The sequence below is a fragment of the Rhinolophus sinicus genome, chromosome 16 (assembly GCF_057876585.1).
Source record: "Rhinolophus sinicus isolate RSI-liver-muscle chromosome 16, RSI-T2T, whole genome shotgun sequence".
Taxonomy (NCBI): domain Eukaryota; kingdom Metazoa; phylum Chordata; class Mammalia; order Chiroptera; family Rhinolophidae; genus Rhinolophus; species Rhinolophus sinicus.
In genome coordinates, this window is record NC_142516.1 from 183,999,720 (window position 1) to 184,022,637 (window position 22,918).

A 22,918-nucleotide genomic window follows, 5' to 3' on the forward strand; every position below is an offset into this window, starting at 1 on the left:
AATGCATAGGATTTTTCCATTTTAGAAGTTGACAAATTGATTCTGAAATTCAAATGGAAATGCAAAAGACTTAGAATAGCCAAATCGACTTTGAAAAATAATAAAGTTGGAGAACTAACACTACCTGATTTCAACACATCAATTTCTGTATTGGCACAAAGATGAGCAAATAGAACAGAATAGAGTCCACAAATAGACTCATACATATATGGACAACTGATTTTCAGCAAACATCCAAAGGTAATTCAGGGTAGAAAGGTTAGTTAAAAAGGACAGTCTTTTCAACAAATTGGATTCATACAAAAAAAAGTGTGAACTTCAATACATACATACCTTGCACCATCTAAAAAAAATAAATAAATGGATCATGGACTTAAATGTAAAACTCAAAACTATAAAACTTCTAGAAGAAAGAAAATCTTTGTGACCTTGGATTAAACAAAGATTTCTTAGACATGACACCAAAAGCCATGTTTTCTTTTATAATCCATTAAAGTTGATAAGCTAGACTTCACCAAAATTTAAAAAATTCCTGCAATTTGCAAATATTTGCAAATCACATCTGATGATGAGCTCATATCCAGAAAATACAGTTCTCAAAACAATAATAAGAAAACAACAGAATTTAAAAACAAAAAACATTTAACAATCACTTCATCAAAGAAGATACACAAATAAGCACATGAAAAGGTCAAAATCATTAGTCATTAGGGAAATGCGAATTAAAACCACAATGCAGTCAGTATCAGTGCACACCCATTAAAATGGCTAAAATATAAAAGACTGACCACGTTGGAGAGGATACAGAGCAACTGGAAGACTCATACACTGCTGGTGGGAATGTAAAATGATACAACCCTCATATGATCAGCCTAGGTATTTACCCAAAAGATAGGAAAATACATGTCCATAGAAAGATTTGTACAGAAATATTCACAGCAGCTTTACCAGGAGGAGCTGAAAACTACAAACAACCCAAATGTCCATCAACAGGTGAATAGACAAACTGTAGTATATCCATGTACTGGACTACCACCCAGTAATAGAAGGAATCATTTATTGACAACACGGATAAATCTCAAAATAATTGTAAGTGAAAGAAGCCAAACAACAGTCCACACTATTTGATTCCATTTACATAAAATCCTAGAAAATGCAAACTAACACAATACATAGTGACAGATGGCAGACCCCTGGATGACTGGGGGTGGCATGGGTCAAGAGCAGAGAGGAACAGCAAGAGAGTGATTGCAAAGGGGCACAAGGAAACTTTAGGGTCACGGAACCAAACATGCATAGGTTCACTGCTCGCTGAGGGTGATTTCATGAGTTTATACTCTAAATATGTGCAGTTTATTGTATGTCAATTACAGATGTATAATGGCATTTTTAAAACAAGTTCAGAGCTGTATAAAAGAACTGATAACCATCAGCATACAGATGGTAGTTAGCAACATATCAACATGAGCATGAAACCAGGCAGAACATGTAGTTTAGTTATATATTTAATAAATGTTGAGTACCTACTGTCTAGATAGTACACTTGGGACTGAGGGTACTAAAATGACTACCACCTTGGCTCTTTACAATCTAGTGTTGGAATCTCACATATCAGCAAGTAATTATTATAGTCTTACGTGTGCCCCGAGGGGAGAAATTAAAGGGCTCTAGATAGCAGTGGGAAGCAGAGTGAAGTGAGGTCTGGAAAGGAAAGGGAACACAAAGAGTTGGGAATTACAGCTTTAGGGATGTTTATTTGCATAAACCCCTTCAAACCCTCTATTTAATTTGGTATTCTAATTTTGTTTTTCCCAAATAAGACCTCCTCACCCACCCAACCATCAAATTGTATAAATCCAGTCCCCACAAAAATCTGGATTTGCCCTTACAGAGAACATTGGTCATTCTTTTGGCCTGCTCAGAATCTAAGCTCCTGCCTGTTTGGGGGATTCCCTGAATCTTAGCTCCCACTGAGGCAACTTCCTCTACGGAAGCTGAAATGCCAAACTAGTTGAGAAGCTGAACTTGCATCTCCCCTTGGAGTTAAAGGCCTGCACACTTGAGCTAGGCCCTGCCAATCACATAAATTAATAGCTAGTTGACACAATGAATCAAGATAGGACCTTCCTTAATTTTCTCTAGGTGAAGTAGCACCTGTATCAAAATCAAATTTCTGTAGTAGAGACAGTGGTACAAAGCAGTGTTTAGTGCTTAGTAACAGTGGCTAGTTTCACCAGTTGTGCATTAGTTTTGCAATTTGTTCCTAGCTCTGTGACTCGGATTGACGTTCTCTATGCTTTTGTCTATTGTCAGCTGCACAAGTCTTCTAATGAAATCTTTTATGCTGAAAACCAAAATCCATCTCTGTTGCTAATGACCAAGAACCCAAACTGACAATTTGGTATTTGGAAGTGGAATGCTAGAAAACAGACCCTACGACATACAACCGGCCAGGTGCACACGGCAGAATGGAGGGCACTGAGGACAAAACTCTTCGGGGCTGGGAAAATGGTGACGCCGAGACAGGGCATCAAACTTACAGCATCAAGAAACGTATTCTACAGCTGAGAAGTCCCGGAGGGAGTATTCTTCCCAGGGCTCAGACCAGGTGTTGAAGGTGGAGGAAAAGGAACCAGGGAGGAAAGGGAAAATGGTCTGAAAACGAGGACTGTGTACCACCTGGATCCTCGTCAGGAAACTGGATCAGGTAACTGAATGAGACTTTGGCTCATCTCTCTGGAAATGAAATACGTTTCCTGTAGGCGTGAGCGTTTTTGCAAGTATACGTATAGCAAGAAGGGTGTGCATGGGTGGTGTAGGCTGCATCATCTGCCCTTATTCCTTCTGTAGAGCACCAATTCTGTTTGGCTGGCCATCTTCCCAACACGTGGCTAAGTCATTGATGGTATATCGCATTGTGTGTTCATCACCCAAAGTCAGTTCTCCTTCCATCACCATATATTTCACCCCCTTTATTCTCCTCTACAGCCACTGCCTCCCCTCTTACCCTCTGGTAACTGCTACACTGTTGTCTGTGTCTGTGAGTTTTTGTTTGTTTGTCTTGTTCCTGTGTTGCTTTCAGTTTTATATCCCACATACGAGTGAAGTCATATAGTTCTCAATTTTTTCTGTCTGACGTATTTCACTTAGCATGGTAATCTCAAGATCCATCCATGTTGTCGCAAATGGCAGCACATCTTATTGTTTTCTAATTTTTGGAGCTTGGTAATCCATTGTGTGGTGTCTGGAAACTGCCATTTGGTATGGTAGAAAGGAAAAATGAGAGGATGATGTTTTGCAATTCTAACCTGACTAATGGAGTTTGTTACATAAACATTTAATAACACTGTAAATACTAGCAACATTTTCTGTATACTTGTTAAGAAATATTTGCTTGAAAACACAAACACTGAGAATTTTTTACATGATTTATTTAATAATAAACCAATTAAAGATACAAAAAAATGTTTAGAGGATTCCAAAATTTAAATTTTGTTTAAATACAAATTCACTCTGCAATATGAAAACATGTAGCATTAGACCTCTAAACATGATTTTTTCATCTACAAAAATTTCTCTTGCCTATACTAGAAAATTTGCAGAAAACAATTTTTCTTGTGAAATTAAATGTACATTATTTACAATTGAAAAAGTAATCTAAAAATTTTTATTTCAGAAACTTGGATATATATGTATATTATCTTTGTATGCAAACCCCCCCACTCCCAGTAAAAAAAAAAATCCAAAATATAAAGCAATTATGCTTTTATAGCGACTACTCAAACAGATTAGCCCACAGCTTGGTTGCTTTGTGGGCCCTTAAGAAAGAGTCTTGACTCTTTCCAATTAGCAGTGTTATCCTTTAGCACTCAACAACAAAAGTTTACTAATGGACCACAGTGCACAGGGGCCAAAAGAATTAATGAACAAAGTAGGAAGAATTCAGGTTAATAGCAGGTCTTACAGATAATAGAAGAATGAATCTGGTAGGGACACTTATTTTCTGCAATATTTTAGCTATATTTATTTACATTAGGAAGTAAGCTGATAATGTTTTAATTGATATAACTAAAATAGAGGAGTTAGAATCATAAAATTCAGAAGTAGAAACTGAAGCTCATTGCATCTATTCCAATGCATTGCATCTATTCCAATGCACCCGTTCCTTTTATGTGATAACTAAGCCCCAAAAAGATCATGTGGCTTGCCCAAGGTGACACGACTAGTTAGTATGAGCCACTCTTCAGTTGATGCTTTTATACTATCCTGCTTCTGAAACAGGTTCAGCCATATAGTATCATGGGCACATTTCAATGTTTAATGTTATATTTTACATATTCATAGTTTATTTATACAGTGCAACCAACTGAAGTCAATCTAGTGAAATTGTAATTTTAACAAAGCATAAAATAGGTGTCTTGCATTTGAAAGAGTCAAGACTTAACTTATACAAGTGGAATGAAAATAGTTCCTATATAAATTTCCTGTTCTCTTCTATTTAAGTCTTGTATTTACAAAATAATCAGAAAAGATAATACAATGTAAAATTAAAAAAGAAACTTTAAAAATGGTTATGATATAGCAACTGAAAAAAAATCTTCAAAAGAATGTCTTCATAGTATAAAATGCCTGTTCCTTCACAACTGAATTCTGAAACATTTAGAGAATAAAGAGCAACACTTTGGTTTTCCTCTCTCATCTAGCTAAGTCAAAATTAACTCTATTTTCGTAATTCACTACAAAATTAGGAACATCTCTAGAATTTGTCTTAGAATCAGATAGTTTGCATACAATTGGAAATGTTCAAATACAAAAATAATCACCCATAATTCCTTTGGTATTTTCATTAAAAAGACTTGGGTTCCAGCAGTTCATTTTGTTTCATAGCCACCTGAGAGGTAAATCCATTGGAACTGGAAACCACCACCACATATGGCTGCTGCTCTGTTTTCTCAGTGTCTTCTTTCAAATGATCTTCCACTTCCTTTTTCTCTACTTCCTGTACAAGAGTTTTTGTTTCTTGAGCTTTGATAACTGAAGTGATTACAGTGCCAGGTGGGTGGGCAACCAGCTGTGAACTGCGAGGAGAAAAGGTCACCACAGGGGTCGTAGCACTGAAGGATGGAGATGAAGCCACGCTGACGGTTCCGGTTCCGTTGCAAATGGACTGCACATTGCTAGTGAGAACCTGCTGGACCTGGGCGGAGCTCAAGACAATTGAAGGCGGAGAGCCCGGCTTCGGAGACTGCAACATGACATTTTCTTTCAGTACTGTCATGGGCTGTGAGGATGGAATGGCTTGTAAAATAAATTTCTGAGACCCAGCACCTGCCGATGGATCTGTGCTGGCTATAACTGTTGTGATTGGCACTGTCTGGAGTGTTACTGTGTGCAAGTGCTGATTTCCAGGAGACACGACCACTGGAACCTGGGTGGGAGCCTGTATAGTCCTATTGAGATTATGAAATAAAAGCGAGAAAATTACCATATTCCACATCATTTAAAACTTTACCATTGACAAGTCATTTTGACAAAATGTGAGTTACATATTTCAAATGCTACGTCCCATATGTTCAACAACATAACAAACATGGTGCCAGACCCTATATGAAACATTGTACATACAGAAATGCCCAACACAAAACTGTCAGGCCACTATGATAGCATCTGGTAAAAAAAAAAAAAATTCTGTACAGTGTCACACTAACACAAACTGGGGAGCAATTTTGTTGGGGAAGGAAGATATCAAAATGTTTGGCAAGGAGGTCATGTATGAGCTGCTTGAAAGAAAATTAGGAATTTTAAAACAAATGAATTCACTCTCGTTATTTTAATATTTGAGGGGTAATGTCATCAACATGCTCATCACAATTACCAAACTTCACATGATTATAATTGTTTTCAACCTCTTTTTCTATAGAGAGGAAAAATGCTCATTAACTAAAATAAACAAAACCTCAGCCTTAAATTCATACGTGACAGAATTATCAAAAACTTTTAATAGTTCACAGTTCCCATTATATTACATAAAACAAGTCATGAATATAATTAACTTGAGAGGGTTCTTTAAGCTGGCAGAGAAAGCGAAAAATAAAGCCAAGCTTTGGAAAAAATAAACAGAGGCTTGTATTAGCAGTTTCCTCGTCTCAAATAATTTTCACAAAATTTAGTTATAAAGCTACAATTTAACATAAAGTCCATTAACGTACAATCCAGTTTATGTAAGGTTGTTAGGCCCATTTATTGAAGAGGTACATAAATGATAGATACTATGAGCCAATGTAATTTTAAAAGTTCACAACTGTGAAATTTATGGTTACATCCATTGTTAATATAAAACAAAAGCAATTGAAAAAAACTCAGCATCTGGATCTCAACTGTGTTTCCTCTGAATTCCGTAAAGCTATTTTACAAAAGATAAATTACTGCTACTTCAAATGGCTAACCGCTAGATTAGTTCTCATAAACCAAATGTTAATTATTGCTAGATTATTACTGGTGAATTTCAGGAAATTACAGTTACGTGGCCTGTCACACATGTGAGAAATGAAATTCTGGAGGAGAAAACAAATGGGTTGGTGAAAAGATGAAAAGAGGACTCAGTGCAACTCAGTTCAAAGGAAATGGAAAGACCCAGGGGGACTGAGAGCCCACCCACTCATGCAGGATGCCGACTCCCAAATTCAGATTGCCACCAAAGTCACCACTGTCAGCGGCTCTGGGGAAGGAGCTAGCAGAGATAAAAAATCGGAGAACGAAGATTTCATCAGTGGGCAGAGTGTGGCTAGGAATAAAGGCCAGATGTACTAACACTGGGCAGGCAGTGAGAAGAATACAGAGTCACTCTGGGAGCCAGGGAGCTTTTCCAAAATACACTGCGCCTCCCTTCTCCCCCTGCCCACCTGAGTCGGGATATCTCGGGTGGAATCTGAGTCTGGGTATGGCGCCTGATCCCACAGCCAGATACCATTTTTTGAATATAAAAGACCCAAGGGCTTCCCATGCCCAGAGTTCAAGTACATTTACTTATAGATAAAACAGTACTTGGCATATAGTAAGCATACAGATTGGATCTATAAATATGTATAGCCTTGCCACCCCTGTAAGTACTATTATACCCATTTTACATATGGGAAAATTAATGCACAAAGAGGTTGAACAGTTTGCATAATGTGAAGTTAGATAAGACGCCATCAGACAGCAGAACCTACGTGCTCAACCATTTCAACATCCTGTTATTTCCTAAGTCCTGAGTAACTTCATCTAAGGATGGATATTCCCTCTACATCTTTAAACTGTGAACAGTTACAACTCTTTAATACATGCTTCTCCCAATCCTCTTTCCCTCTTTTAGGTATGGCACAAGCAATAATGGACTTGGAAATTTTCCATATTGTTAAGCAGGGTTGCCACTAGACTTTGGTTCAAATTAGAAAAAATATCCCTTTATTGAAACACCTGACTACCATCTGCCAGGAAATATATATATATACACTCATCTACAGTACCTACAATGTAAATATACTGGTTTATTTAAATTCTAAAACAATTTTCACTAATAAAAAATTCAGATTAAAGGATAAAATACTATATAGCCTTGTCCCACCCACAGGAATCTTTAATATTTTTTTCTTAATGGTTAAGCTGTCAGTTGTGTCTGGTTAAATTCTATTATGTAAAACAAGTTGTAGTTAACTACCTTTAAAAAATCTCCTAAGCTTCTTGCAACCAAATGGTAAAATACTGGTAATGTACAATTCCTGCAACTTTCTGAAGCTAACAAAGATTTACAGTAAGTCATGCCTTGAATAATGATGGGGGTACATTCTGAGAAATGCATCGTTAGGCGATTTCGGCGTGAACATTGCAGAGTGTGCTCACACATACCGAGGTGGTACAGCCCACTACACACCTAGGGTAATGGTACAGTCGATGGTTCCTAGGCTACACACCTGTACAGCATGTTACTGTACTGAACGCTGTAGGCAACTGTAACACAATGGTATTTGTGTATTAAACATAGAGAAGGTACAGTACAAATGTGGTATAAAGGATACAAAACGGTCCCCGTACAGGGCATTTACCATGACTGGAGCCTGCAGGACTGGCAGTGGCTCTGGGTGAGTCAGTGAACGAGTGGGGGGGGTGGGGGGCCTGTGAAGGCCTAGGGTGTGACCCCTACTGCAGACTATAAACACTGCATCACAAACTCTTCCCCTACTTCTCTCCAACAGGGTCATAAATAGAACATCGGAGCTGTCAGGGCTGCTCCGTGAACGGTGATGTGGGCTGGACTGATGGGAAATACTGAGAAAGTGGCTGGGAAAGGCGTGTGACCATCAGGAAGGAGTGAGAAGTGGCCTGAGGACCAGTAGGAATAAGAAATCAAGGTGGACAGATGGAGGAGCACAGGGCGTCGTCATGGCAACGTGGTTTTGGCTATTGCATGCTGGAGCAGTGGTCAGATTAAGGAACTGTGTGGTAGTCATTAAAAAAGGGGTTGTTTAACATGGAAAGGGTATAGAGCTCGGGACTCAGTGTTTTGACTTTGCAAATTTGTTTTTGGTTCCACTGATGATCTGGCACAAAGGGCTTTCTCTGGCATTGAAGTGATGGAAGAAATCAAACCTATCTATGTTTTACATCATGACAACCTGAAAATAGAGTCCAGGGACAGGCCAGTCCCCGCTACCACAGGAAGCTTTCAGCATAGTGACGGGGGCACCTAACTCTTGTTAGGCAGCTCCTGAGGACCTGTGTCCTGGTGCAGGACCTTAGGTCCTGAGCAAAAACGTGACAGCCACGTGCTCTGAACCATCAGGCTGGCTCTGGGGGGGCTGTGGCACCCTGAATGTGCAGTGCTGGGGGGCCAGGCTCCTCTGCAGAGAGAGGTCAGTGGCTGACGGACGGGGTGTGATCTGTGGGCCCTCAGCTGGGGTGCTGTGATTGAGAGGGAGTCTACTGCCAAGCCCCACAGATACTGCTCCTGTCAGAGGAAAAAAGAATTCCTCCTGAACCCCACATCCTTCCATTTCTTACAGGACAATAAGCTCCATTATCGTCTATACATGTGGCCCATCATTGGCCAATATGTGGTGCATGCCTGTATATGCTTAGCTTCTGTTGAGTATCTACTCAGATGTCAGAAGTGTTTTAAGTGTTATAACCACCTGTAAAGTTAAGTATTATCACCTTTATTTTGTATATGAGAAAACGGACTCAGAATAGTTATTAATATAATTCAATGTTACATCGAATAATTCACAAGGCTGGACGGCTGAAAGATTATGCCTACTTTCTTTTCACTCCATTACACTGTTTTTAAGATAACCTACAGATTATACATTTTCAGAGACTAATTTATTTAAAAGACCCTAAGAGAAAACTATTAGAGCTTGAGTAAACATTACAGAGAAAGAAGTTATGCTAGGTAGGTATATGGACTTCCACTTCACCAAGGGCCAATTTTAGGAAAATATTTTACCAGAGGTGTATTTTTGTTGTTTCTTTGAATAACATGAAGCCAGAGTCAAAATTAAAATTTGTAAAAACAGAGCACATATACCATAAATCAATTAAGAAATGCTTAATCGATTTCAACATAAATACATGCAATTATGCGAGATAAAAAGAAATGAGCAAGGGACATAAATTGAGAAAAGAAAAAACATGTTGCTACTTCATTGTAAGTGATAATTCATGCGATTTATGTGAATCAACAGGCAGGACAAATCATTAAGCTCACTGCTTTGGACTAAACTGCATTAAAACACTGTCTCCACCACTTACTAGATGTGACCAGGCTCCTGGGCCTCTCCTTGCCTCGGTTTCCTCATCTGTAAAATAGGAATAATATTACCTACACCTCATTGAGCAGTGAGGACTCTATACATTAATATATGTAAAGTGTATGAAATAGAGTGTTTTCAAAGTGTCAGCTCTTGTATTAATTTAATAATTAATATTATTTTAAGTCATATTATTCCACCTTTTCTCAATTACAGAAGAAAAATCTTTAAAAGGTCTTTGATTTTATTAATAAGTGGTAATGGAATCAAAAAAGATATAGCCAAGTTATTGTTAACTTTTTAGAAGGGATAATATGGTCATTTAGGATAATGTCCCTATTCTTAAGAATTGTAGGTTGAAATATTTAGGGATGAAATGTCATAATGTCCACTTACTCGATAAATAGCCACACAGGAAAAAGGGTATAAATAAATACAGAGAGAAAACAAATAAGGCAAAAAGCTATCAATTGAAAATCTAGGTAGATGGTAAATTTGATGTTCACTGTACTATTTCCATTTTTCTTATGAAATTTTTTATAATAAAAAGTTGGGGTAATTTAAAAATGTGTATTTAAAAAGAAATCACTAAACAAGAAATTAATCTTATGAAAAACTAATCTAATAATGTTAAAATTTCAGAGTTATGTACAATTTGCTTGAAACTTATTTAACACTTTTACTTTCTATATACTAGAAAACAGTAAAATAACAACAAAACCTGAGTAATTATATTCAGCAGCTGTCAGTCTTCAAAGAGTGTTGCTATATCAGGGGAAATATGCATTTAATTAAAGGTTTAACTGCTTTAAAATAAGTAGGATTTCAGGGTGGAAAATAAAAGATAGTCCCAAATGAGAGAAGAATTGTTTTAAAAGTCAAAGGAATGATTTAGAATGTATTTGTGCATATACATACACATAAATATACAATGAGGTGTATAAGAAAGTATGTTAAAAGTTTGAAAAATTAAATTTTGTATTTCTTCATTCTATAAGTAGTCCACTTAGAGAACTCACTGCTCTACGAGATTAAAGAATGAATATATGCACTGCTTCAAAATAAATTCTATAAATATGAAGAGGTATTAGGTGCCAGATACTATGTTAGGTGCTAGGAAAAGGACAATGACTAAGATCTGGCTCCTACAGATTTAAATATAGAGGAGGAGATAGGCATTAGAGCCAACGGAAAGAGCAGGTTTACGTAGGAGACTGAGGCAAAGGCAAGCAGTCAGCTTTAGCCAAGAGCAAGGAAGAAATGTGAGCGGAGTGAGAGCTGGCAGCTAGCTGCGGCTACCGAAATTAAAATGCACACTGTGCGACACAGATCTAACAGAAGCTGCAAGAAGGCACATAGCAAAGCTACACGTAGTTGTAATATGTAAATTGGACTGAAGAGAAAAAAATATTAGAGGCAAGAAGCAGGCACAGAGTCCACAGACTCAGGGATCTTGGAAGTGAAAATTCTGAAAGGTATATCAAAGATAATTACAATATTTTTATATCCGACCCTGAGTCATTTAGAAATTGATATGCAGGATAATAAAGTATCCTACACAATATCAGAATTTAATTTCTTTCAGAGGTAGAGGGGTGGGGTGGTTTTTTTTTAATGTTTTTGGTTTGGTTTTATTCTCAAGGTCTCTAAAGGAAACTTTGATTACAGATGCTAAAAAACCCACTCAATCACTCAAAGAAGGGGGCCTGAGTGATTAGCTGTGGCCATTGTATGTTTCCTTATCAACACAAACACATACAATGGTAAGATGACAAAGAGCCTAGAAACCAATGGGACGAACCACATACTTCCAATTAGATACTCAGTCATCACATGTAACCAGTAGGATCTGGAGGAAAATAAAAAATTAAAAGGAAATAGCTAAATAAGTATTTCTTTAATGTCAGTTAAAGGTATCATTCCTATCCAATTAAAATGGAAAAAATGTGATCTTTATATTTCTTGAAAGTCAACTAACGATTTAAGAGAATTCGATTTTCACAGTGTCAAAGGTTTATGTGGACTATACAAGAAAGAATGAATCACCTAAGTCTATTTTGAGTCTAGGTAATGTTCACTTGCTTCAAGATCTATTGAACAAAAATCTAGCATTTATATTCTGGAATATAGACATGTAAGACTGAAGTTGGCTAATGACAATAATCAAAGAATCATTTTTATTGGATTTGGAAGGGCTCCAATGTTTTTTATACTTCATGTTCTGGAAATTCATGACAGTAGAAAAACAAAAATGGAATGCTACCAACATCTATCTAATTTTCTCTGCCTTCCTCCCTTTTCCCCATTCTAAATCAGCCAAGAACCCTCCCAGATTTCTGCAAAAGATCAGTCTAAAGCAGATAGGGTTTTCTTGGTCTTGGTTTGTATCTTCCCTGGAGCTATGAGGCAAATTTGATTTCATTAAGCCAAAAAAACTACTCTTCGAACTTCTGCCACTCTAAAAGCCTGAAAAAGAGGAACTTAGATTCTTGGCTTCCCTACCTATTTGAACTTGGAACTGTTCCATAATAGGATCTTCCCAAGGAATAATGTTTATTTCTTGGAACTCAATGCATTCCAAAAGGTCACGATATGTCAATTTATGCTGAATTTTTACAGCTTCTGACTGTTTGAAAAAAAGATCTGAACCCCTTCCCTGGGTGTTCTTATATGCGGATCCCTTCTTGTACAGATCAATCCGGTTATAAAAAGGTATAGTGGACTAGACTTCAATTGATAAAATAACATCAAGTAATGTCAAAGTTGAAAAAGAAAGGAATCACTGATATATATAACCAGAGGTCTGATATAATACACATTGCTGCTGTGAAACGGTCTACTGACCAAGAGTTCTAGCTTGAAATCTGTATCAATTTTATTTTCACTCTGAATCTTGACCCACTAACAAATAATGGCTCTGGTCAGGAACAGAATCCTATACATCCGTAACTTTCGTTGTCTCACCTGATACTCTGAACCGAGGAGTTGAATGTTTCGTCTTGCACGCAGCTGATGACGGCGGCTTCTCCTTCTGGGCCAGCCTGCACTGGCTGCACCACGTGTACAGTCCGGAAGAGCTGGGTGGGATACGGAGGCTGTGTGGGCTGCACCGTCCGCAGAGCCTCTGATGGCTGGGCCACCTCCACAGCATCTTTGGTTTTTGTAGCTTTAGGATTCCCTGCTTTTAGAACTGTAGTGGCCCCTCCTTTTATCCCTGAACTTGAAGATACTCTTGATCGGCTTGCTTGGTTCCTACTTGAAGTGGTTGTTGCAGACGACAGTGATGAATCTGAAGGCTCTATGCTGGAACTGGGGTCCTCGTCATCTATGTAAATAAGATCTTTTGGCATTTCCTTAAACTGATACACCAAGCGCTGACCTTCCACTTTTGCCAAAATACCCCTTTGGTAATAATACCTATTCAAAGCAGATATTTTTATCAGTATTTTATTCAATTAAACATAAGTTAAAATAATAGTCACCAAAATAAAAATTTCCTAATCATAAACTAAAGTTGCAAGTTGGAAACAAGCGCGAAAAGAATTTCTAAATGAAGGGCAGTTTTTTAAATATATATATAAGATTCTATAATTAAAAACATTATTTTCTAAATATATGTAAAACACACATTTACTCATAGATAGATAAAAGTCCTATTACCCACCAAATTGAAAACCAATTTTAATTAGGTGATTGTTCATAAAGTACACGGATTATTCTAGCCTTCACTTTTCTTCCTTCCTGTACCCTTGCCGGCTAACCTGTGGGAATAAATGGATCCAGTACCAACCTCAAATTATTTCCCTTTCATAGCTCCCTATAACATTCCAACCAGTTTAAGTTTGATTCTGTAAATCTAATTCAGTTTTCTGTAAAAAATTTGATGACGCACAAATAAAAGTGATTCAAATTTTGTCAATAATTTTAATTAAACTATTAACCAAAAAGTGTATGTTAAGAAAAAAAACTGTAATTAAACAGAGTTTAGTTTAAGAAGGTCATCAAATTAGCACATCATTGCTATTTCTAATAAATCTGTGAGGATAATGCATATCTTGAATAAAATGATACTTTGAAAATTTTCAATGTCTAACATTATCCTCAAAGCATTAATTTATTTCATCAAAATATATTACACATCATCCCTGAGATTCATGTTTTAAAATGCACCCTCTTATTATATACCTGCATCACCACTATTTGTACTCTGTGCTGAATTTAATGGCTCAAAACATATGAGCCCTGTGGTTAATGTACAATTCCTGATGATAGCTTAACATTCTCTGATCCTTTTATAAATAAAATACCTGTTATTTCCATGAAGATCTGTTTTGGAAGGCAAACATTTTCCTAGATTGAAATAACATTTCTATTTAAATGCATACTGATTTCTGTTAGTGTGGTTTTAGCACTTTAATAAATAAAGTTCACCATTTTTAAAATTCCTTAACATTTTAGAAGTAATCTATTTTTCAGTATTCAGTAAATTACATGCTTAACACAGTGAACAACAAAAACTTCACATACCTGAGAGCTCTCCCCATGGTCTCATAATTCATATCAGGTTTGTTTTTGTGTTTCCCCCACAACCTCGACACTGCTTTAGAATCAACCAATTTAAAAATGCCTTTTTCTCGCTGGGTCCATTTGATATATTTAGGACAAGTAGCTTTGTCTTGCAACAGTGCCAGTAAAAACTCCCAAAGATAAATTGTGTTTCCTGAAACAAAAGCAATTTCTTTTTAACTGACCAAAATTTTATTTGAAAGAGCACAACAGAAGACAACTAAAAGACTTATAAATTCCATCTATAATTATACAAAAATATTATACAATTCAGTTAGTATTGGTAATATAATGATCATAATTTTTAGGGCCAAATATCAATCTTTTTATTAGTCCTATATATCTCAACATAGCAATCTTGACAATTAGATTTGTGATGACTTAAGGACAATGCTCTTTAAGACGATTTTTTCCTGCTAAGAACCATAACAGAAAAAACAGTAAAAAAGACTTGTACAAAACCTTTCAATAGTCATTCTCTTTCTATCAGAGCCCGTGGATTAGCCATAACAATTTTCTTCAAATTTGGGCAGCAGTTATTAAAATACTCAAACTCCAACACAATGTAATAAAATGTCTATAAAATGAAAACATAAAAACATAATCTGGCTGCACTCTTCCAAGACTCATTATTAAATGAATGAGTGGATTATTTTGACAGGTGAGTGAAAATCTTCTAAACGATTTCTTTGGATTTCATTAGCACTCTCTTTACAGAAAGTGGCAATGGTATCTTATAAGCATGTGACAGCAGCAAGTTCCATTTTAACATGTCACGAAAGCTGGTGGTTTCTGCCTAAACCATACAGACATTTTAAAGCTTGAGCTCAAAAAATAATCTGAATACTATTTGATCCATAAGTATGATAGGGAAATCACAGCAGTACTTACCCTTCCCATCTTTGTTTTTCTTCTTCACAGATATGTTTGGTGTAGTGGCTGGGGAATCTGGTCGTGGTGGTTTAGTTTTTCTCCCTGAAATCAGAACAGCTCTGCATAAATATGTGCTCTCAAACGTGTGAGTGAAAGGACAATTTAGCTGCTTATAAATGCTATTTTGTTCTTTATCCTAAATTTCAAATGCTAAACACTTTATACATGGATTACATATATTGGGCTCCTTAAGTACTATTTATTAAAAGAAAAATTACCAGTAAAAATTGCACATTAATGTAGGTTAGATAACAAACACTTTGAAAATGATACTTTGGCTCATTTGTGAAAATGAGGTTGAGTTTAAAACATTGCATCTTGTCTTTGAGGTGACAATACTGACGATATTTTCTTAAAATTCAGGGGAATATTCTTGATGTGATAAAATTTGAGCTCCAAAAATAAGCCATGTAGATCTGTCTGTTGTTGGTTATAAAAGCTTTTTAAGGTAGGAGAAGTGGATTTTCAGCTTTTCTCTCTTCTAAATACATCTCTGCATAGTTAGTTCTCAAATACTGGAAACTTCTCAAAACTCTAAAGATATGAAAAATAAGTGAGGCGAAATTTTGGTGAATGATATAGTCAATTTTTATTTTCCTGTGTATTTTTAAACATCTCATTTTTCTATATTTCTTTCAGCTCACAACAAACAGACTTTATGGTTATCCGTCATCCAATCTCTAAACAAGTCCATTCCAATGGTATTAACCTGTATTTCTGCAGCCTTAGGCTGGGTCAACCAACTATTCTAACGCCTTGTGTGACCTTTTGCCACTTATCTAGAATACGTGGTGCTCATGCTGCCTGCGATTTAGGTAGAGGTGATGGTGCTGTCTGAACCGAGTACCATTCTGTATAGGAGAAACAATGAAGATTAAGCACAACTGGATACTTCACATAGTTAGTACCTCTTACTCCTACATTCCTGAAGCTGACTCTCTGGTCTGGATCACAAGGGTGGAATCTGGGTTAACATAGGGCAGTAACTTAGAAAAGCAGAATTCTAGAGCTAAAGTCACAAGGTTAGCAACAAGCCATCATCCCCAGGCAAACCGCACAGGAAAGCAGTTCTGAAATCAGGGTGAGTGAGAGTCAGGGAGAAGAGGGTCAAAAAAGGTCACTGTCCAGGACCCTTGTAAGACTACCAAGTGTATAAAGGTGCAACCTAGTCAGCCAGGTGTCATAGCTTCCATCGCTGCAGAGAACCCATTCAGGAGGCCGATACGTCTGGCTAACTGTAGTCATAACAAGTATCAGAAGCCAAGAATTCAATTAGCCCCTATCCCTCCTACCATCTCATTTGATGCTTTCTTACCTGCTTTTCTGATAGATACCATTTCTTTATCCCCCAGTTTCCCTCTATTAGATTTACTCAGGACACTGTTGGTAGCCTACCCAATATCCATTCTCTTCAACGTTTTCCTCGCTATTCAGGGTGGCAATGTGCACAGCTTTTTGTGAATTAAAGCTTAGTTCGGTACAGAATTTTTGATTTAACAGTTATTTGTCAATACTTTGAAGGTATCCAACCCTTTCAGCCTCTACTGGGAGTTTCTAAGCTGTGAATTTAAAAATCAATTATCTAGTTTCTCCCTGATTTGTTTCTTCTTTGGGGGGAGGGGGTCTTTATTGTTCTGCATTTTTACTATACTGAATTTAGGCCTAAATTTATTTTAGTTACGCTACCCAAGATTCACCATGCTAGGATTAACATCATTCTGGAAAATTCTCAGTCACTATCCTTGAATATTGCCCCTTCCTTACTCTCTATGTTCTCTCCTCCTGGACTTTTATTTTCTAATTAAAATTTATTGGGGTGACAATGGTTAGTAAAATTACATAGGTTTCAAGTGTACAATTCTATAATACATCATCTATAAATCACTTTGTGTGTTCACCACCCAGAGTCAGTTCTACTTCCATCACCATATATTTGATCCTGTTTACCCTCATCTACCACCCACCTCGCCTCCCCCCTTACCCTATGGTAACCACTAACCTATTGTCTGTCCTCCTGGAGCTTTGAGGAAATGTAGACCTTTTCATTCAATCCTCACATCTCTAACTCTTTCATATTTTTAATTCTAAATCAGATCTATATTGGAGCTCAATGTTTCTCTCTTAAGCAGTGACTACTCTCCTGTTTAACCCATATATTATGTAATCTATTTGATTCTTTATCAAATCAGTCTTTCACCATTAAGTAGAATGTTAGTCTTCTACTTTTTGAAAACAGCTTTACTGAGGTATAATTGATATACACAATAAACTGCATATGCTTAAAATTTATAATTTGATAAACAAAAAATAAAATTTATAAAGTGATAAGTTTTGACATATGTATGCACCTGTGAAACCATCACAACATTCATGATAATGAACATACTATACCTGAAACTGACATGAAATAATATTGAATGTCAACTATAATTTTAAAAGATAATCATGGGGATGTGTAGTGTAGCATGGGGAATTTAGTCAGTAATGTTCTAATAGCTTTGTACAGTATTGGTTGTAGTAGGCCTGTTGGGGTTATCATTTTGTGAGTTACGTAAATGTCTGATCACTATTTTGTTCTGTATGCCTGAAACTAATTAAAAAAACAAACAAACAATGACTGATCATAAAATACAACAATTATAACAATATACTATAATAAAAGTCAGGTGAAGGTGTTCTCTCTGGGGAAACAAAAAAAAAAGGTAACGAACACATTCTTTACCCCTAAAAATGCTTTGTGCCCCTTTGTGATCTTTACATCTCACCTTTCCCCACCCTGCCCAATCTACAGGTAACCAACCAGTCATGTATTTTTTCTTTTAAATTTTATTTAAAATATTTTTTGTATTACATTTATTGGTGTAATATGGGTTAATAACATTGTATTTACTTGGTAACACTGGTTAATAACATAAGTTTCAGGTGTGTAATTCTATAATTATAATTCTGTATATTGCATTGTGTGCTCACCACCCAAAATCTAGTCTTACTCATATCTTTGACCCCCTTTCGTCTCTTCATCCTCCTCCCATCCCCCTTCCCTTCTAGTAACCACCAGACTGTTGCCGTGTCTATGAGTTTGGTTTTGTTTGGTTTGGTTGTTGTTTTCTGTTTTCCATCTCACATGACTGAAATCTTTGGTACTTTCCCTTTTCCAGCTGACTTATTTCACTTAGCACGATACTCCCAAATCCATCCATTTTGTCACAAATGGCAAGGTTCTGTCATTTTTTTATGGCTGAGTAGCATTGCATCGTGTATATGTACCACATCTTCTTTATCCAGTCATCTGTCGAAGGACATTTAGGTTGTTTCCATGTCTTCACTATTGTGAATAAAGGTGCAATGAACCTAAGGGCACATATATCTTTACAGATGTTTTCAAATTTTTTCAGATACAGAGAAGAGGGATTGCTGGGTCATACGATAGCTCTATTCTTAATTTTTTTGAGGAACCTCCTACTGTTTTCCATAATGGCTGTGGAAAACCAATTTACATTCCCACCAGTAGTGTACCAGGGTTCCTTTTTCTCCACATCCTCTCTAACACTTGTTATTTCTTGTCTTTTTGATGATACCCATTCTAACTGGTGTGACGTGGTATCTCATTGTGGTTGTCATTTACATTTTCCTGATGATGAGTGATGCTAAGCATCTGTTCATGTACCTGTTATCCATTTGAATGTCTTCCTTAGAAAAATATCTATGCAGGTCCTCTGCCCATTTTTTAATCAGATTTTTTTTGGTGGGGGGTTGATATTGAATTGTATGAGTTCCTTATATAGTTTCGCTATTAACCCCTTATCAGATACATGATTTGCAAATATTTTCTCTCATTCCATAGGTTGCTTTTTCATTTTGATTGTTTCTTTTGCTGTGTAGAAGATTTTTAGTTTAATGTAGTCCCACTTAATTTTCACTTTTGTTGCTTGTGCTTTTTGTGTCATATCCAAAAAATCGTTGCGAAATCAGGTTCTGTTATTTCATCTTGACTAGAGGAGCAAGTTCCATCTGGTATTTTTTAATAGCCTTATTCTTTGATGGTGTCTTTTTTATTCTTTTGCTTTAATAATTGCAATCACATTCACGGAAAGTTTCTATTTGATAATTCTATTATCTGAAGTTTTTAGAGAACTGACCCTAGGGTTTTCTACGTCTGCTGCTTTTCATTCAGGAAGTATCTTCCTCACGTATTCTGTGATACTGAAATGTGAGTCCACCTTCAACAGAGTTGTATTTGAGGAAATCCTGTGCAGCCTGATTTAAATGTATGACTTGCCAGGACAATTTTACAAGAGCTTCTGCCTGGTGCCCCTAAGTTGCTAGGCTTGGATCACTTTTATGTTACTTGCCTGGGAATTCATAAAGACAGCAATAGTTTAAAATCTAATTTCAAACCTAGGTGAAGGCAAACCTAGGATTATGAATTTTTAAAGAATGAACTTCCCCACTCAGAGCCTCAGCTGAGAAATACAAACTTTCTTGACATCTGTCTTGCCAAAGGGCAAATTGCTTGTCTCCTGAGGCTACAGCCTCTCAAGGATCCCACTTAATGCTGAGGTCTCTGATCCCCTACCCCATCTTGCACTGGGTCAAGACATAAGCATCTGCCTCTACAAGGGCAATAAAACCCAAGCCCCTTGGATATCCAGTCTGACACAGCCTTCTCGGCCCTTCAGAGTTGCTGCAGTGTCAGCTCATTCTTACTATTTTTATTTTCCTCTTCATTTCTGGCTCTCGGAATTTCCCTTCCTTTCATGTGAAGTTAGGTTACGGGGTGACTGGTAGTGATACCATTTATCAAAATATTAAACTCAAAATATTAAACAAGCTGGAGTAGAGTCAAAAGGCAATAAAATGGAAATAGTGTAGGACTTTAAAATGTAAGTATGGTCCTAATTTGTGAAATAGTAAAAATTCCCTTTAACACACTCTAACCTTTTCCTCTTCCGTTACTTACGTGATATCCAAATCGTATTCTTCCCACTGGAATCTATGCTGGTGGCTTTGAAACCGTGCCCTGCGGGAGGGAGGAAGCTGGCCTGTCCTTACCCAGAGCTCGTTCGGAGTATGAGCACAAGGGTTTAGATAAGAGACTGAGGCTGTAAAACCTTGGGAAACACCTTTTCTGTAAGGTAGACCAAATATTTTAAACGTATAAAATAATCTCATTTGTTTAAAAAGGGAATCTCATACGAAGAAATACTCTTAATTTATTGTGCCCTCACTTTTCTTCTTATGTAAATTTTAACTGGTATAGAAATATCCTTAAGTAAAAATGACATTTAGATTCCACATCAAGACTTGACTGTTTGCCTTGAACAAATCAACCACCCACCTTTCTTTCTCTTGGGTTGCTCTGGCGAGGAGGCTCCCGGTGAGTGCGCACACGTCTCTTGAACCTGCTGGGTTTCCATCACCTCAGGGATCCCGTCTAACGTGACGGACACATGGGTGATTGGGGCAACAACAATGTCGTCTTCAGATGAACTAAAAATATTATTATCTAATGGAAATAAAATTGCCTAGTTATCAACTTTATATTATAAATCAAAAGAATTTCCTGTTTCTATGAAGATTGAAGCAGAAATAAAACCCTGAAATTCAGTCCCTGCTTTTTATTTCCTTTGCCCTAAATCTGGTATCGGAAGTCAGTCCAGGCTTGACTGAACTAGTTCCGTGTCCTCCTTACTTGACTGTCACCAGTCTATCTAGTCTCTCTTCTCCATTCTGCACAGGGCTGCTAGTTATTCTCTGAAACCTAAGTCTGATCTGACTATAGTATTCTTCTCTATAAAAATTTTACACCCTGAAAATTGGAAAGAAAAATAAAACTAACATATCTTCCCATAGTTTATAGGGGAAAAAAGATAAGAACAACACAAACTTCATAGTATACCATTCAAAGCATTCACAATCTAGATCAAACCTACTTTTCCAATTTCATCTCCCACCCACCATGAAGTTTACATTTCTGCTATGCCAAAACATTTTTATCTACATTTCATTCTTTTCTACAGGGCAGTGTCTTTGGCTCATTCCATTCCTTCTACCTTGAATACCTTTTTCCTATCTCTTCTACCCATTCAAAGCTATTTGTCATTTACAGCCCCAGTCAAAACACTCCTTCCATAAAGCCTGTCTCTGATGCTCTCAGCTAGAGTACCCTCCCCTCCCAGAAAATGCTGTAATTCCGCTCACGGCTTTTATCTTTGGTTTTTATGGTTCTTTACATAAATAACTGTCTTCAAAATTAAATTATTAAGCTTGAGGAAAAGAGGCAATATCTGTTCATTTGTATAACATTATTGTCTAATGCACTGGTGTGCATATAAATTATTCAGTAAACATCTTAAATTGACTTAGTATTAATTAACTTTATGAGTTTAACTACCTTCTTGTCAGAAAAGCCTGAAGGAGAACACAGATTTAAAAGCACATTAAATGTGACAGTGAATTTTATGCCCTGAACTATGAGAAAACTATTCAGTGAATGTTTACCTATTCACTGGTGAATATCTACAGAGATCACTAAATTAGAATAGTCTGGGCCCTAAATAACCTAATACTCTTATCAATGAAGTCAAGAGAAGAAATTCTGCATCATCTGCTATTTGACAACTAAATAAATTACTTTTTTATTCCTAAAGGTCTCACTCCCCAAATTAAAAAAAAAAAAAAAAAAAAAAAGTCTTGTTTAACTAAACACTTTATTGAAGGTGCCTCAACTAGTACGGTGCCTTAAAATGCACCTGGGACAAAAAATATAAAACACGGTCTCTTGATATTCACCATCTAACAGACAAAGATGACAAGAGTACCTAGTGAAAGTGTAGAAACATGAGTAGTCATAACACATAACCACTCACTTACTTATTCGTTTTTCATCCAGCATAGGGTCAGGGGAATCCATATTGAGGAGGGCCTCAGCAGCCTCGATTGTTTCAATTGTTTCATCCCCATTATGACAGGAAGCTTCAACTACAATACATTTAAAGGAAAAAAAACAATCAACAACGAGACGTCTGTTACTCTAAAACACATAGATTCTGATCTCTTGAACTAGGATACATCATTTAATACTTGGGTTGACATACTTACTTTGTACCAACATATAAAAGCTGTATTGAATATGACAATTAAATACTCGTCAATTTCTTATTTTGTAAAAAAAGACTGTAAGATGTGAGGTTTTTATTAAAAACAAACAAACAAACAAACAAACAAACATATGCCTGCCAGATGCTGGGAGGTAAAAGAGTAAGCAAGATAGAGTTCACACTCTGGAGGGAAATCACTAGTCATTTCTCCAATAATTCTTATATTTTGAAAAACAAATAAGATGGACATTGGACTTTTTAGAAACAGTTCAGGAGTGACAGCAGAAATCCCAAGTGTGCCACTAAACTAGTATGTCAGTGGGCAAGGCATTTTATTCCGTAGACTGCATACTATAAAATGGGTTGGTGCTGTTAGTTCCCTTTCAACTCCAACACAGCTTCCGACACTCTTAGTTCATTAAAAGGAATGAATATGGGTCTCTGGTAATCTGTGCCTCTTCTTCCATTCCTCTATAATAGTGACTTGCCACCATCTCCAAAAAGTTTTAGTCATAGTCACATTATCAGAAT

General features: G+C 36.7%; 1 protein-coding gene across 4 annotated transcripts in view; it reads right to left on the minus strand.

Annotated features, from left to right (window-relative positions):
• Nucleotides 1–3,414: 3,414 nt before the first annotated feature.
• Nucleotides 3,415–22,918, minus strand: part of ELF1 (E74 like ETS transcription factor 1) — a 97,979-nt gene continuing 78,475 nt past the window's right edge. For all 4 annotated transcript variants that reach the window (XM_019755285.3, XM_019755283.3, XM_019755282.3 and 1 more), the window contains exons 4-9: nt 22,161–22,268; nt 20,626–20,793; nt 15,246–15,329; nt 14,316–14,508; nt 12,753–13,205; nt 3,415–5,450 (exon numbers count right to left, since the gene is read on the minus strand). In XM_019755285.3, coding sequence (XP_019610844.2) covers nt 4,847–5,450; nt 12,753–13,205; nt 14,316–14,508; nt 15,246–15,329; nt 20,626–20,793; nt 22,161–22,268 — 1,610 coding nt within the window. In that variant the 3' untranslated portion in view covers nt 3,415–4,846. The remainder of the gene's footprint in view (nt 5,451–12,752; nt 13,206–14,315; nt 14,509–15,245; nt 15,330–20,625; nt 20,794–22,160; nt 22,269–22,918) is intronic.